The sequence below is a fragment of the Sinocyclocheilus rhinocerous genome, unplaced genomic scaffold (assembly GCF_001515625.1).
Source record: "Sinocyclocheilus rhinocerous isolate Xijiao unplaced genomic scaffold, SAMN03320098_v1.1 scaffold397, whole genome shotgun sequence".
Lineage (NCBI taxonomy): Eukaryota > Metazoa > Chordata > Actinopteri > Cypriniformes > Cyprinidae > Sinocyclocheilus > Sinocyclocheilus rhinocerous.
The window spans coordinates 1150327-1167525 of NW_015663491.1; the positions used below are offsets into that span (position 1 = coordinate 1150327).

General features: G+C 34.7%; 1 protein-coding gene across 2 annotated transcripts in view; it reads right to left on the minus strand.

Annotated features, from left to right (window-relative positions):
- LOC107728881 (gamma-aminobutyric acid receptor subunit rho-1-like) overlaps positions 1 to 14588 on the minus strand; it is a 16918-nt gene extending 2330 nt beyond the window's left edge. The window contains exons 1-8 of one of the 2 annotated variants that reach the window (XM_016539187.1): positions 14542 to 14588; positions 14033 to 14198; positions 12438 to 12550; positions 9126 to 9193; positions 8472 to 8695; positions 6962 to 7044; positions 3961 to 4113; positions 2972 to 3257 (exon numbers count right to left, since the gene is read on the minus strand). In XM_016539187.1, the coding sequence (XP_016394673.1) occupies positions 3046 to 3257; positions 3961 to 4113; positions 6962 to 7044; positions 8472 to 8695; positions 9126 to 9193; positions 12438 to 12550; positions 14033 to 14175 (996 nt within the window). In that variant the 5' untranslated portion in view covers positions 14176 to 14198; positions 14542 to 14588 and the 3' untranslated portion in view covers positions 2972 to 3045. Of the gene's footprint in view, positions 1 to 2971; positions 3258 to 3960; positions 4114 to 6961; positions 7045 to 8471; positions 8696 to 9125; positions 9194 to 12437; positions 12551 to 14032; positions 14466 to 14541 lie in introns of those variants that run through there. The other variant, XM_016539188.1, reaches the window with a different exon arrangement.
- Between the last annotated feature and the right edge of the window lie 2611 nt (positions 14589 to 17199).

Consider the following 17199-nt stretch of genomic DNA (forward strand, 5'->3'; position numbering starts at 1 on the left):
TCTGCTGACCCCGCCCCTCTCTTCCGTGGGGTGACGCGCAGTTCTCTGAGAGACTGTGAAGTTTAGCCGCATTCATCGTGAAACTTGCTAACTAGCACGTTATTAGGAAAGGCGATTTGCAAAGATTCATAAAAAAACCTTACACTCACTTCTTCTGGAGGTGAAGCTGGATCACGAATGATTCGCACAAAGATAGACGCATTTAGATAGATCGGGGGTGCATTCCCTGCAAAAACAAACGTAATCCACTGCATCTTCAGCGGCTCAGATGCCGGGAGTAAATGACGACTGCTATGTTCTTTATTACATCCAACAACAGAACACCTCAATCGCTTAGGAGTCATTCTTGTCTACATCTGCTCCAGCGGTGAAACAATGGCGGTCTGATGACAGCTCACTCAGGGCGGAGCTGTTATAAAACCAAATACTGACGCCACTGTCAATCAACCATCGTAGGAGGGGCCTGGGTCTGTGTCACGTCACACAGACAGGCATCTGAGATCGGCTCGATTTGAGAAAGGGGTAAAGATTTTAGTAGATTTAAAAAAAAACACTCACACTGCCATATGTTCAAACAACATATAAAAGTGAATTTCGCATCCGATGACCCCTTTAAAAAAAATTTAAAAAATTTTTCAATTGTTCTAATTTTGTTAAATAAAAATAAATGTATTTATATTATTTATAAATTATTATTATTGTTATTATTATTTTGGTAGAAACCATGGTTACCAAGGTCAAGTTTTGTTAGGCCAATTAAATTAAGTTGTTTTAAATTTGTTATAAATAAAGTTGTTATAAATAAAAATAAAAATATTATTATTATTATTATGAATAAATGTTATAATATGCTATTTATGAATCAATAATTGTATTGCTTTCAAAATCTCTCTGTTGTTTTCATTTTTAAATAACATTATAAATAAAAATAACTATATTTATGAATGAATTAATATTATTGTTGTTGTTATGGTATTTTGGCAGAAACTATGGTTAACAAGGTACATTTTTGTTAGGCCTTTTGCCTTTAAATTTGATAATAAAAGTATACAAATATGTATTTATTCAATATTATTTATAATGCTCTCAAAAATCTCTGTTTATTTTCGTAATGAAATAACATTCAAATTAAGGTATTTTAATTTAGTTAATAAAATTCTAATTAAAATGAATTTAGGTATATTATTATTATTATTATTGTTGTGTTTTGACAGAAACTATGGTTACCATGGTAAACCTTTGTTTGAATTTGTGTTGCCTTAAAATTACCATAGGGGGTGATGTGTAGCTTAAAAGTGAATATTCAGTCTTGGTCATAGTTACCAGAGCAAATATCACCATATACAATCTCTGATCAATCCGTGACTCTGACCTTTCCTTTCTGAAGTTTTTTCATCTCTTCCACCGTGGTGAAGTAGTTCACGGCAGCATATTCAATGACCGACAGGAAAACAAAGAGGAAACTGGCCCAAAGGTAAATGTCCACCGCCTTCACATAAGACACCTGAGGCATTGACGCCGAGACGCCTGTTATTATAGTAGACATGGTCAACACGGTTGTGATTCCTGTAGCAGATCAAAAGAAACAGAAAGAGAGAGGGCAGAGTCATGAATAAGAAGCGGGTTCATGGGAAACAAAGATAACATGTTAAGAGGAAGTTCGTAAGTTCAAGCATAAATATTTGCATCTATTGCATCTCACACAAGAGTCCCCAGCAGATTATGGACGGTCAAATTGGGTGTAAAAGGAAATGAAAGTATGAGGAAATGCATGACATTAAATGTTCTATAAATTAGTCACTGTTTATTCCAAATTCTCACACACAGTGTAGGTTGCAACACTTCTTTATAGTTCTTCTTTAGAAAACCTACAGGAAGACACACATTGTGTGGACTGCTTCTTCTATTGTGAAGATGCCGGGAGTAAATGACGACTGCTATGTTCTTTATTACATCCAACAACAGAACACCTCAATCGCTTAGGAGTCATTCTTGTCTACATCTGCTCCAGCGGTGAAACAATGGCGGTCTGATGACAGCTCACTCAGGGCGGAGCTGTTATAAAACCAAATACTGACGCCACTGTCAATCAACCATCGTAGGAGGGGCCTGGGTCTGTGTCACGTCACACAGACAGGCATCTGAGAACAGCTTGATATGATAAAGGGGTAATGATTTTAGGAGATTACAAAAAAAACACTGGGTGAATTTTTACTATTATAGGGTGGTTGTGTACACACACTGCCAACACACATTTATGTTCAAACAACATATAAAAGTGAATTTCGCATCCGATGACCCCTTTAAAAAAAAATTTTTTTTTAATTCAATTGTTCTAATTTTGTTAAATAAAAATAAATGTATTTATATTATTTATAAATTATTATTATTGTTATTATTATTTTGGTAGAAACCATGGTTACCAAGGTCAAGTTTTGTTAGGCCAATTAAATTAAGTTGTTTTAAATTTGTTATAAATAAAGTTGTTATAAATAAAAATAAAAATATTATTATTATTATTATGAATAAATGTTATAATATGCTATTTATGAATCAATAATTGTATTGCTTTCAAAATCTCTCTGTTGTTTTCATTTTTAAATAACATTATAAATAAAAATAACTATATTTATGAATGAATTAATATTATTGTTGTTGTTATGGTATTTTGGCAGAAACTATGGTTAACAAGGTACATTTTTGTTAGGCCTTTTGCCTTTAAATTTGATAATAAAAGTATACAAATATGTATTTATTCAATATTATTTATAATGCTCTCAAAAATCTCTGTTTATTTTCGTAATGAAATAACATTCAAATTAAGGTATTTTAATTTAGTTAATAAAATTCTAATTAAAATGAATTTAGGTATATTATTATTATTATTATTGTTGTGTTTTGACAGAAACTATGGTTACCATGGTAAACCTTTGTTTGAATTTGTGTTGCCTTAAAATTACCATAGGGGGTGATGTGTAGCTTAAAAGTGAATATTCAGTCTTGGTCATAGTTACCAGAGCAAATATCACCATATACAATCTCTGATCAATCCGTGACTCTGACCTTTCCTTTCTGAAGTTTTTTCATCTCTTCCACCGTGGTGAAGTAGTTCACGGCAGCATATTCAATGACCGACAGGAAAACAAAGAGGAAACTGGCCCAAAGGTAAATGTCCACCGCCTTCACATAAGACACCTGAGGCATTGACGCCGAGACGCCTGTTATTATAGTAGACATGGTCAACACGGTTGTGATTCCTGTAGCAGATCAAAAGAAACAGAAAGAGAGAGGGCAGAGTCATGAATAAGAAGCGGGTTCATGGGAAACAAAGATAACATGTTAAGAGGAAGTTCGTAAGTTCAAGCATAAATATTTGCATCTATTGCATCTCACACAAGAGTCCCCAGCAGATTATGGACGGTCAAATTGGGTGTAAAAGGAAATGAAAGTATGAGGAAATGCATGACATTAAATGTTCTATAAATTAGTCACTGTTTATTCCAAATTCTCACACACAGTGTAGGTTGCAACACTTCTTTATAGTTCTTCTTTAGAAAACCTACAGGAAGACACACATTGTGTGGACTGCTTCTTCTATTGTGACTCTCACTGGGCTTGTGCTATGTTGTCATCGACGTGTATGAAAAGAGCAACTTCCTGGCTGGGTGTCTAACACCTGCTGGCCTGACTATCAAGGTATTTTTGAGGTAATTTACTTCCGTTTTCTCTATACCGGTTTGTGCTTGTTCCTGGAGAGTGTAATAACCAGTGAGAACAAAGTAAACACACACAGCTCACTGTTACCAACCCACCTCCTGAGGCGAAACTTCCTGAAACAGAAACTTCCTGTCACAGGTCTAACGTTAAGATCTGACAGGTTAAATAGAACAAATGAACAGAATATAATTTCTAAACATATTTCTAGATTCTAAAATGAGGATGTTTCCTCGAGAGGTTTACCTAGAGAGACACGGGCCGGTACGGCTCTCCTGTCGATCCAGAAGGACACCCAGGAGAGCATGACCATTAGCATTGTGGGAAAGTATGTCTGCAGCATGAAGAAGAATATGTGTCTCCTGAGGATGAAGTTTATGTACAGCCTGTTATACCAGCCTGAGAGAAACAGAGAGTACGGGACATTTACAACAGATATGAAGACAATAATTAAAGAAAGAACAATATTAAACTTTATTACAAATGAAAAAGAAAAAGAAAAAAATTCTCAGAATACACATGTCCCCATGAATTACTGTTGATATATTTAACAGGATAATGAACTTAGATACATCATTTTATACATATATAAATATTCAGAAAATTAATATTTATTTTCAATTTTATTTTAATAGTTTCCATCAATCTGTTATTGGCACAAATCTTCTACCATAACATTTAATTAAATTTAATTTAATTTACAATTCAGAAGTTTGGGATCAGTAAGATTTTTAAATGTTTTTGTATTAAGCCTCTTCTGCTCACTAAGGCTGCATTTATTTTATGAAAAATACAGTAACAACAGTAACATTGCAAAACATTATTGCAATTTAAAAATACTGTATTTTCAGCATTATTACTCCAGTCTTCAGTGTCACACGATCCTTCAGAAATCATTCTAATATGCTGATTTGGTGCTCAAAACCATTTCTTATTATTATCAATGTTGAAAACAGTTGTGCCGCTTAATATTTTTGTGGAAACCATGATGCATTGAATGTTTGATTAAGAGCATTTATTTGAAATAGATTTTATTTAACAATGTAAATGTCTTTACTGTCACTTTTTGTTCTTTTGTCCATTCCACACATTAGGAAAAGCTTTGAAGAATGTTCACGCTGCTCTTTTGACATATAATGAAAGAATATAGTGATTGACTAGTACAAAAATCACCACAAAAGTGGTCCATACAACTTGTGTTATTTTAGTATTATTTGTATAGTATTTGTTAATATTATCTGAATTAGCTTTTACTTTAATATTCGGTTTTTATTTTTAGTTTAAGTTTTACTATTTTTGTAATGTCCTTTAATTAGTTTTTAAAATATATATTTCTATATAGGATTAATGAATTTTTAATTCAGTTTTAGTCATTTTAGTATTTTAACTTTAGCTTATTTATATTAGATATAGTCCCAAGACAACATTTATCATTTTTGTTTACATTTTTTAAGTTTTAGGTTTTAATGAAATATTTATATTTTATTTCAGCTTTATTTTGGCTACCACAAACAATTTTTACTAGTTTTATTTAAAGGGATAGTTCACCCAAAAATGAAAATTACCCCATGATTTACTCACCTTCAAGCCATCCTAGATGTATATGACATTCTTTTTTCAGACGAATACAATCGGAGTTATATTAAAAAACATCCTGTCTCTTCCAAGCTTTATAATGGGAGTGGATGGTATTTTGAAGTCCAAAAAATTGAACCAATCCATTATAAAAGAAGTCCACACGGCTCCGGGGGGTTAATAAAGGCCTTCTGAAGCACCGCGATGCGTTTGTGTAAGAAAAATATCCATATTTACAACTTTATAAACCTTAATCTCTAACTTCCGCTAACTGTTGTACACGCGTTCACGAGAGAGTGGTGTCCAGCGGATGACGTAGTACGTAGGCAAACGCGGTGACGAAAGCGGAAGTGACGAACGTGGAATCGCAGAGGAGAGAGCAAAACAAAACACCGGTCACGAATTAGTAGTACAAAACGAGGATTTGTAAAGAAAAATGTCGGAGGATTTCAATATAAGCCAAGAGGACACTGGTTTTCCTTTGCTGTAAACAAAACTTGTTTCTCGCGAGACTAGCATGTTTTCACCGGAGCTTTTGCTACCCCTACGTCCTTCGTCATCCGCTGGACTCCACTCTCTCGTGAACACACGTACGACAGTTAGCGGAAGCTAGAGATTAAGGTTTATAAAGTTGTAAATATGGATATTTTTCTTACACAAACGCATCGTGTCGCTTCAGAAGGCCTTTATTAACCCCCCGGAGCCGTGTGGACTTCTTTTATAATGGATTGGTTAAATTTTTTGGACTTCAAATTTTGGGGATTGTATTCGTCTGAAAGAAGAAAGTCATATACATCTAGGAAGGGTTGAGGGTAAGTAAATCATGGGGTAATTTTCCTTTTTGGGTGAACTAACCCTTTAACTGACTTGTGACTTATATTCAAAGCCTTCTGAAAGAAACAATAGCTTTGTTTCGGAAACAGGCCATTGTTATAAAATTTGAATAAATGTACAGTTTAGTCAGGTTTGACGCTAATGATACTAAATGCCAAGAAGAATGTGTTTTCACTGAAAATCTATGTACATTTTGTGTGATATGAACCACTTTTTAAAGTTGACTGGTCCTGGTAACTGTATACACTACCATTAAAAGTTTGGGGTTGGTTTTTGGTGTCACATGATCCTTCAGAAATGATTATGCTAATCACTAATATGCTCATTTGGTGCTCAAGAAATGTTATTATTATAAATGTGGAAAACTATTGTGCTCTTTAGTATTTTTGTTGAAACCATGATACATTTTTTGAGGACTCTTTGATGAATATAAAGTTCAAAACTTTCATTTAAAATAGAAATCTTTTGACAAGGCTTTACTGGTACATTTTCTCCAATTAATATGTCCTTATTGAATAAAAAAAGTGTTAATTTTCTTCAATGGAGTCAGATTTCAGTTAAACCTAAATTGAATAACTCTGTGCGCTGAAAAGACCGAACACGCAAGTGACCTTCATCCACCACTGGATACCTTCCTTGGGCCAAGTGTGTGGACCTTACAAAGGTGAGTAAACGATGACAGAATTTGTCATTTTTGGGTGAACTATCCCTTAAACACAACATTAGGCTACATTTAGGATATGTTTACAGGTAGTGCTTTGACTAATTATTTCCTTGTACTCTGTTGATAGTACTTACTGATGAGTGTACATGCACACACGCAGACGGTCATACTCACAACTCTCCAGCTCTAGAGAGCAGTTCTGTGTGTCTAGAGGAAACCTGCTGAAGCCCATAGAGCAGAGAGCCGTCACTGTGATTCTGCAATTCACAATTCAGTACAGCCTTAATAGATCACTTACAACGAGACCTTTAAAATCGTGACATGTGATATTGAGCTTAGCAAAACATCAAATCAAGGAAACAATTCAGGTGAATTGAACTGAAAACTGATCCTGCACATACTGTAAACTGGCTTAGGCACACCTGACCATGCACACATGTCTACACTTGCAGCGCATGCTGCTAATTCTTAGACAAAATTCTTGTCCAACTATAGTTCAGAAGTATTTAAACGAAAACCACACCTCATTTGTCAGTTAAAGTATATGGGAATTTGGTCACACAATTTAATCTGTATGGCATTTTATTCCCCCATGGAACAAAAAATTTATATTCTGATCAGTGTTATCATTAACTAAACTAAAACTATTAAAACATTTTGTTAATTAAAATAAACCTGAAATAAAGTAGAAATATTACATTTAATTTAATGCTTGAATTGTTGCCTTGGCAATTAACTGAAATAAACATAAATAAAAACTACTTGAAAACATTAAAATAAATAAATAAATAACTAAAATTAAAATATAGTAGTTCAAAATAAAAAAGCCAATTCAAAATAATATCTGTAATAGTATAAATAATAATTAATTAACACTTTTTCTGATAGAAAGATTACAGATTTTTCTATACAATGACAGTTCTTAGTTGTGTTGGCAATTAAAAAACAAAACAAAACCTAGAACTGGTATGTACAGCTTATAGGCCATATTTCAAATCTTCTGAAACAATACAATACTATAGCTTTGTTTGATGAGTAGACTAAAATGTAAATCGCTATTCACTCATAATCCTCCCCTCCATTGAACAGTTGACCAATGCAACATGATCCCAAAACAAAAGTTGAGTAATATTCATGAACCAACTCAGGTTCATTGGAAAGAATCAGCCCAAAAGAACAGTCATAAATCAGTCCGATCTGGTTCTCAAGTTCAACTCACTGAACAAATCATTCAGTCCACCGTATGAACTGATTCATCTGGTTCACTAAATAGAATCAGCTCAAAATTATGACTGAATAATGACTGAGATTTCAGTCTGTTTTTTGCACTGAAGCTACTATATGACTTCATAAGACTTTTTTTCCCTCAATTTTGGAGGCTAAGTTATTATGAACTGTTGTGGTATGGAAAAAACCTAAGGGAAATGTTTTTTGAAACATCAAATTGTGTGTTCCACAGAAGAAAGAAAGTCATACAGGTTTGGAACGACAGTAAGTGTTGACAGAATTTGTAGATTTGGATGAACTCTCCTTTCATGACAAACTTTACTTCAAAGTAAAGAGCTGAAAACATCTTATTTCCTTTCCTGTGAAATCTTAAAACAGCGAAATGCCTCAGGGAAACTGCTGGTTTCACGGCTGTTGTAAAAACATCTGGTTTCAGGAAAGCGGCTTCATGTGGTACCTGACGCTGTAGAGAATGTTTCCATCTGGATAGACTCTGAGCATGATGTTTTCCATGGTGGTGTCGTGAATGAAAGAACGCTTGGAGTGAACAAAGAAGACGTCAGGCACCCAGATCTTTTTCACCAGCCGAGCGTCAAAAGTTCGGCTTTTGTTATTGCTGGAGGGGAAGGCCAGTCTGTCGTCCTGCCAGTAATGCCTAAGGTACAATGTCATGGTGAAGTCCTATGCCCACAAAAGACATGAAAAAGACTTTGTCAGTTTGCATAAGCCACTTCTTTATACTTTAAATGTCACTGTGTATATATGATTACATTTGTTTTCACTGCATAATTCTCATAGTTCCATTTTTGCAACTTAGGATAAGGAAAAATACATAAAAAAATTATATAAAAATAAATTAATGACACTTGAGTACATACAGATACGTATGTATGCCGACTGAACATGTCTATGGGTTCAGCATGTGCTTTTCTGCACACATTCATAGTCTTTGCTGTTTTAACCTTTGCCCTCTGCCTCAGTCGTGAATCTAATCGTTTTAAATAGTCGAGGATTTAAGCTTGATGGATGACTAGCACTGGGAGTTGAGGGTGTGCAGATCTAACTGACAGGTTAAAGGTGAAAAGTAATTTATAAAAGAGCAAACACTCACCATATTGACCTCTGAAATGCTGTCAATGCTCTCCACCTGCACATCGATGCCCACTGGAATAGCCGAACCTGGACTCAGTGTCACAGATGGAAAAGAAACAGAATTGGGAGAACATGACAAATAAAATAAAATAAATCTCTTCAATATCTCAGTTGTTTCTCTTAGATAGTAATGAGTTCAAATGGTGACCTCGCAGTCTTCCGATTCTTCTTTTTCAGCTAAGAAAAATAGTCTTTGCTCGAGTTTCAGTCAGTTTCTCTCAATACTGTGCTCAGATATACTAAAGTCAGTTTAAACTCAAGCATTTACATTCAGACCTATTTGAAATCAAATGATCTGAGCTTTGTTGTTCAGATTAACCTTTTACCTCTATAGGTTTGGCAACCAAAACTAAGCTCCAGAATCGGAGTCATAGAGCAAACCATAAACGACTGATTTTCATGACATTCGGTTTCATTAACGGTTCATGTGCGTGCATTCTTCTGCTGATGATGTACAGGACACCTTACTTAAATACTTTGAAAGTGTTGCCTGCTATTCAGCACGAAACATACGACGCAACGAGTGAAGGCTGATTCGCATCGCAAGCTCTTATGAGCTAGTTTTTGTTAGTGAATCAAAAACATACTGCGCAACCAGTGAAGTCTGATTTCTGATCTAAATGTTCCTGTCCTTTCCAGTGAATCATTTATGACTCAGATGGAGTAGTTTCTCAGTTAATCTGACTCATTTACTGAGTCATTAATTGGTCATGTCCAGCTTCCAGAAAGCCTTATGTTAAGGCAGGAAAGACCTAAATCTGTGTAGCTATGGACTTGTTCAAATGACAAAATATAGTTAAAGATTAGTGCTGTCAAACGATTAATCACGATTAATCGCATCCAAAATAAAAGTTTTGGTTTACATAATATATACGGTGTTTATTTATTATGTATATATAAATACACACACACACACACAGTATATATTTTGAAAATATTTACATGTATATACATTTATATTATTATATTTTATATTATAATTAAATATATTTAATATATGAACATAACATATTTTTCTTAAATATGTACATGCATGTGTTTGTATTTATATATACATAATAAATATACACAGTACACACTCATATATTGTGTAAACAAAAACGTTTATTTGGGATGTGATTAATCGCGATTAATCGTTTGACAGCACTATTAAAGATACACATTATGAGTTTTGTCAGTGGTATTTTTAAAATTAAGAATATGTTACCACATTTGTGTTCCATGTTGTTTTTTATCTATTGTTGAAATGATCCCACATGCCAACACAACTGCGTTACTGTTTTCCAAATATTTCTTCCTCAAATTCAAAAGACTCATTAATGTAACCTTGAAGAAAAAAATACATTCCTTACAATGTAGCCTATGTAACGCTAAACTATCAAATCACCAACTATTTACTTCTAAGATCTATCAGTGGAAGCAGCAATCAAATCAAACGAGTCAATATTTGTGAAAGAAGGACTATATGCAATTTGCTTTGTCATAACAGAATGAGATGACAAACATATGTTTAACTATCATAGTTGTGTCTATCTGCATTAAGCACGGCTGCTTTTGTCGGCTGTTTTTTTCAAGGGAATCACAGACACATCAGTCTCTCAAGTCACAGCTGCATCACGTTAAAAAAAACACATGCAGACCAGCTGCAATCTCTCTGAATAGAACAGAAGAATTTCAAGTGTCTGATTCTTATCCATTATTGAATCTATTGAAAACATCTCAAAATCTGACTTTACCACAGAACCTTAAAACTGCTATGAAAAATTCCAGCGTTAGTCTGAAAACTAAACTCTCTATTACTATAATATTTCAAGAATTGTGTAAAAAAAAAAAAAAATTTAATTGACTATCATTGACTAACATAAAGAAATGACATTTAAAGTCAAAAAGATGTCTCACGACTGTGTCATCAACCACATAAAATCTGAAAAGCGATGTTAAGCTTCCTACAAACAGAGACTTAACTCAGTGCACATGACTCGGTGTGATTATCAGCCTCTCACTGTTTTCAGAGAACCATCATGCTCCCCTAATCTGGACTGAAATAAAACTAAACCTCAGTGTTCACATGTAGGGATTAACAGACAAAATAACAAAAAAGTACTATGGTACTACCCCCATTTTTGGACATATACCATGTTATTATTAAAAAAGCACCTTGGAATACAATGCTAAACAGTGGGTATATCTGTAGTTGACAAATAACATGGACATGAACATATATGACAACACAGAGTCATTGCTTCACAAATGCATTCACCTTAATGGACCCGAAATCGCATATAGAACAGAAAGTCTCAGACAAGAAGATTATATGATTGAAAAAACAGCATACCACTCTACGTTCTTATTTTAAAAACAGCGACCTTTGGCTAGCCTGTAAGATTTAGCTACATTCTCAGGCTTCCCAGAGAGCCGCTGGGATTATAATGCAGATTACTGTGCATAAAACACATCTGTCCTCAGTGTATTGTCTGCTTGGTACTACTACCAATCTGGGTCAGAGTGTTTTGTTTTTTTTCTGATTTGGACACATCGCATATGACATTCTAACCTACATTTCTGACAATCTCGGCTGCAGAGTCACATTCTGGTCATTTGGCCTACGGTGACTTTTAAAGCTCTTGATCTTGAGTTCAGCCAGTGTAACAGAACACAGTGCTTAAGCCTGTTCTTTGAGTTCTCTCAATGGACATATACTAGCAAATAACAGCAGCAAGTATGCATGATATCTCTATATCAGCACAGCATGTTTCATACAAAGTAAGCAGCTTGAAAGCATGCGAGAATGAGATTTTCAGACAATATAGTGTTCTGTATAATATTATTTTATAGAAAAGATCTATATATTTATATAGATTTTCATCTGACATTTATGGTAATTTCCTGCTTCTTACATAATAGTGATAATTTTAATTGCTGGCATAGTGTGAAGTGTGTGATCTCCATCAGAAAAACGCATCACGATTCCCATCAGCAGATAATCACATCGTTTCTCTTTTTTTTCCCTCTCTCTATCTCCTGAAATTATCCCAGCTGTCCTTGCAGTGCCTCTCTGTGCTGTATTAGTGCTGTTGTTGAATGTCACACCATGTATTCGTGCCAACTGTGCGGAATGAGCTTGCATTCCCTGGCAATATCATTCAAATCAACCATCAAGACACCAAGATAACACATGATGCTTGAAATAAATGAATGCAACAGGAATGTATTTTGAGAATACAACCAAAAGTAATTTATAAGTGGCTTTTGAATGGAAAGATTTCCTCACCTCCAAAACCAGGCCTCATGGCGAAGTCGTGATCTTCAATTCGCAAGAGCTGCTCTGATTTAATCAGCAGAGATTTGGTGCTGTCAGACTTCTTCGTTTTAAAGTCTATTCGTCTGTTTGAAAAGAGACAAAATGGGGATTTTTTTTTTTAAATAATGTAACAGACATATACAATAACATACACAAAGTTAAGTTTGGGTTAAAAAATAGCACTGACCAAAGTTAGAAATTTGTAAGAGTGGCTTGTTTAGAGAAATTAATTTCAACTTGAGTATGCAGCAATCCAGAAAGCAGTTTTCGGTAATACTTAAAGCCTTTATATATAATGCACTACACAAATATTTTAAATGCATTATTATGCCTTGTAATGCACCTTATAAACTCATGAATAATTGTAACCACAGTAATAATACATTATAATACTCTGCTCATTGCTTTTAGAAAGTATCATTTCAATCATTTACACTTTTAGACCGTATCAAGTATACATTAAAACACATAACAAACAGCCAATGTGTTACAAGGAATCTGCAAATATTACAATGCATTTTAACTTGGGTTATTTATGAAAAGTTATAATGCATTTTAACATACATTATAAATCTTTATAATGCATTATACATAAAGTGTTAAACAGTTTAACACTCTCTTGAGACACCTTTCTAATCAAAAGCCAGCAATACAATCAAACTCTGACTAAATATGCTTCTTAATAAAATATTTTGCTTCCTATTTTGATTTGACCTAGGTCATTTCCAGGTGCCAATTCTGTACTAAATGAGTCCCACTGACTTACTAATACAATTAATAGGATAAACATTCACATCATTTCATAGATTTAACTCTGTCCAACCTTTTTGATATCATATTTCAGGGACTGTAAGTTTCTCTTTGTCAGTATTTTAATATACTTATAATAAGTTCACACTTATATTGACCACACCAAACTCAATAGTTCAACCCCAATATACTATTGCAATAATGTAGCACTTTAAGACTAAGTTTAGGGATAAGATTTTATTTTATTATATTTAATTTAATTTAATTTAATTTAATTAAAAAATGTGTAAAAATAGGGCACATTGTACTGTATTAATATAAAGAAATTTTCCAGATTCATTAAATAAATAAATAAATATAGTTTTTTAGTTTTTATTTATTTATGCAATTCATAGAAAAAAATGATAATACTTTTCTGAAACTCTCTGCTTCCAATGGCACTGTTACCTGAGAATGACCTCCCTCTGGATCAGTACTAAAAGACTAAATAGCTACCCAGTGCTGTTTTTGTTGTTTACATCACATACCCAGCTCTAATTACAGAGTTCCTTTATCCACAATTAATTACACCTTCAAACACACACACAATCCAACAACTCCAAAGTATGGGTCACAACACAGCACAGGGCTTCAAATAAATCCTTACACATCAATCCACAAGGCCGAGACCACAATAAATAAAACCAAGAGTGTAAACAGGCTGACATGGGTATTGAAATGAAACAGAATGGAGCTGATTGATTATATACAAAGCAACGTTCCAACTACCAGAGCATTCTGCAAATGCATTTAGGAGCAAGCAAAAGCATCCTCACCCTCCATGTTTGTGCCGTGTGTTTTCGCCCAGGTAGACGTCCTTGTGCCTGCGCTGGTTTTGCGTGTTGCTTCCTTTGAGAAGGACGACGGGCACCAGCCAGGCCAGGCACATCAGCCTCAGTACAGAGAGAGCAAAGTTCATGACCGAGTCCTGAGCTCCAGGATCTGATGCGGGGAGAAATAGAGATACGTTGTGGGATCAGTCTAACTCTCTGGAGTTCCTTACCCAGCATCCTTTCCATCTCGTAGTGCCGGCCATTCCGACACAGAAAAGGCCCTTAGATCCACACCGGGCAGCAAAAGTTACACGGTCCCATTTGAAATCCTTTGAGCTCTGCTTTTGTGCATGTGTGTTAGTGTGTATACGGCTGGCGGTCTGCGTTTCCCACCCTGCCTAAAAGCCTGTCTGCTTTTCTGACCATGTCCCCCTCCCTCCGATTAAAAGCAAATATCAATTTATTTCTATAATGACAAAGGAATGATGTTAATTCCTCTCTAATCTTCTTACATGCAGCTGCTGAAATCTTTCAGTAACCTATAAACTCCACGGGGAAGGGGAAGGGGAGGTGCATCACAACCAGAGCTAACTCTACCATCAGGTTGGCTAAAAAAAGCAACTAGCCCTCTTTTTTGTGAATAGTATTTGAGAATTTTTCCTTCAGAATCAAGTACATTGCTGAGACAGACAGCTTGATCAACTGGCTTTGTATCTCTGACAGAATAAACCTATGCTAATATGCTAACATGTTGATCATGCTAATATGCTGATTTGGTGCTCGAAAACATTTCTTATTATTATCAGTGTTAAAAATGGTATTGTTCTGTGTAATATTGTTAAGCTAAGTAAGTAAGATGTTACAGAATCATTTACTGATCTTCCCATGTCTGTCAACGCAAACTTAGGACATTGTTATTAGTCTTATATGTGTTTACTGAGTCTTCTACATTCTGAATAAACTCTAGCTGTAAATGAAGCATAACATGGCAGTGGGTTTTCAGCGATTGTATGTGTCTGTACAGCTAAATAGGTGTCATGCTGCTATTAGCTATTGATGTGTAGATTCACGTCAGGCTAATCTGTGAGACAGATCTTAACTAGCTTCATGGAGGATTACAGTCATGGAGAACATCAAGAGATGATGGAGAGATGAAAAGGGAGGGATAGAGGGAGACAGAACATATATATTGTTGTGTAAATACCTGTATGACAACTTTGAGAAGCATTAAAAAGTCTGTGTAAATAATCATAAAGGTCATGTCAGATGCATCAAGTCAAGTCTAGAGTTAGACTACAGAGTCTATAGATTGTATAGTATAGATTCTATAGTATTCTGATTTATTGAATAAAAGACAACACAGATACATTTAATAAGGTAATTACAAAAAATGGCTCTTTAAAGGAAAAGTTAATGTCTTCTCTTTAATGAAACATTAATTTACAGCACACACACACACACACACACACACACAGCTTTCAATCGTGGAAATGACTGCTGAAAAAGACATTTTAAACATTTCTGGGAAAAAAACAAATTCACTTTTAATAATGCTATAAGGCTACAATTACAGTAAACAATAGTTTATATAGCAAACAATGGTTAATTTTTTTCTTGATTGAAAAATATGCATCATAAAAATGTTCAAGTGATATTTATCTTATTAGGGCCCGAGCACCGATGGTGTGAGGACCCTATTGGAATTGCTCCGTTTCTTATTATTAGGGCCCGAGCACCGATGGTGTGAGGACCCTATTGGAATTGCTCCGTTTCTTATTATTAGGGCCCGAGCACCGATGGTGTGAGGACCCTATTGGAATTGCTCCGTTTCTTATTATTAGGGCCCGAGCACCGATGGTGTGAGGACCCTATTGGAATTGCTCCGTTTCTTATTATTAGTAAGGGTAATTTCCACAATCACATTTCATCCTAGTTTATTAACACAAATTCTATAAACATCCCCTTGTGGCCAAATACTGTATGACAGGAGAGCTAACAGCCTACTGTTTTGATCACAACATTTTGAAGTAGATGATATAGCTATTAGTATTCTGATATTTGAACATAAATGTCTACTAAATGAATGTTTGCACTGTAATTTCAAGGAATCGTTTATTTTTCTGTCTCTAGTCTACATTAAAAATGAGGGGGTGTATAATGTATATCTAAAACACACCTTATCTAAACACATCTTATATCTTATATTTTTACAACAATATGGTGTGATGGTGTGAAAAAAAAAATGAATGAGACAAATCACATCGCTCAATATGGCGGCTTTAAGGATTCAAGGGATTCAAATGAGACCATAGTGAGGTTTGACAAATGTTATTGAAACAAACACAGAGATTTCGATCGTTCACATACATAACTTTATTTGCATATCTGGAAAGCAGCGGCTTGGGGGCGTGGCCAAGTGAATGGACTTGCTCCAACAAGAATTTGGATTGAATTTAAAGTAAGGTTTTTTAGGATGCAAAACATATGTAAACATCATACAACGTGTGCAATATTAATTAAATATATATATATATATATATATATATTAAGTTTTCCTTGACTTAAGAAAGCCTAATCAAAGTAGTTCAAAGTAGTTTTAAAAGGTTGAAGTTTAAATGTTTTAAGGCCATACAGTACAGTCTATCATAAAAATAGATAGATAGATAGATAGATAGATAGACAGACAGATAGACATAAAGCATACGTCATTACATTTAAACTTGAAATTAACAACAATAACTCATGGATATATAACTCAACAATAACAAATGGATCAGATTGCATCAGTTGCAAAATGACATAGCAAACAGTCATTCTTTGGATATAAAAACCAAATCACATTTGTGTGCAGTGTGATTGAAGCCAAGAGGAATGTATTTACTGCCATGTCATCAAACACATTGACCACTTCTGCTGCAGCCTGCAGGCACTCGATCAGCTCAGGCAAGAAAAGCACTTCCTCACATCTCAAGTCTGTGCATTTGGTGAACCTGTAAGGTTGGTATGACAACTTGCACCTGTCAAAGTCTGTAAATACTGCAAGTTTAAACTCCTTCTAAGCATTATGCATCTGTTGGAGCTGAGTGTGGAATGTCAAGCAGAATAATGTACTGGGCCATCTACAGGGCTCATTTCAGGAAGGAAACGACTGTTTCGTGTTCTGACGTCAT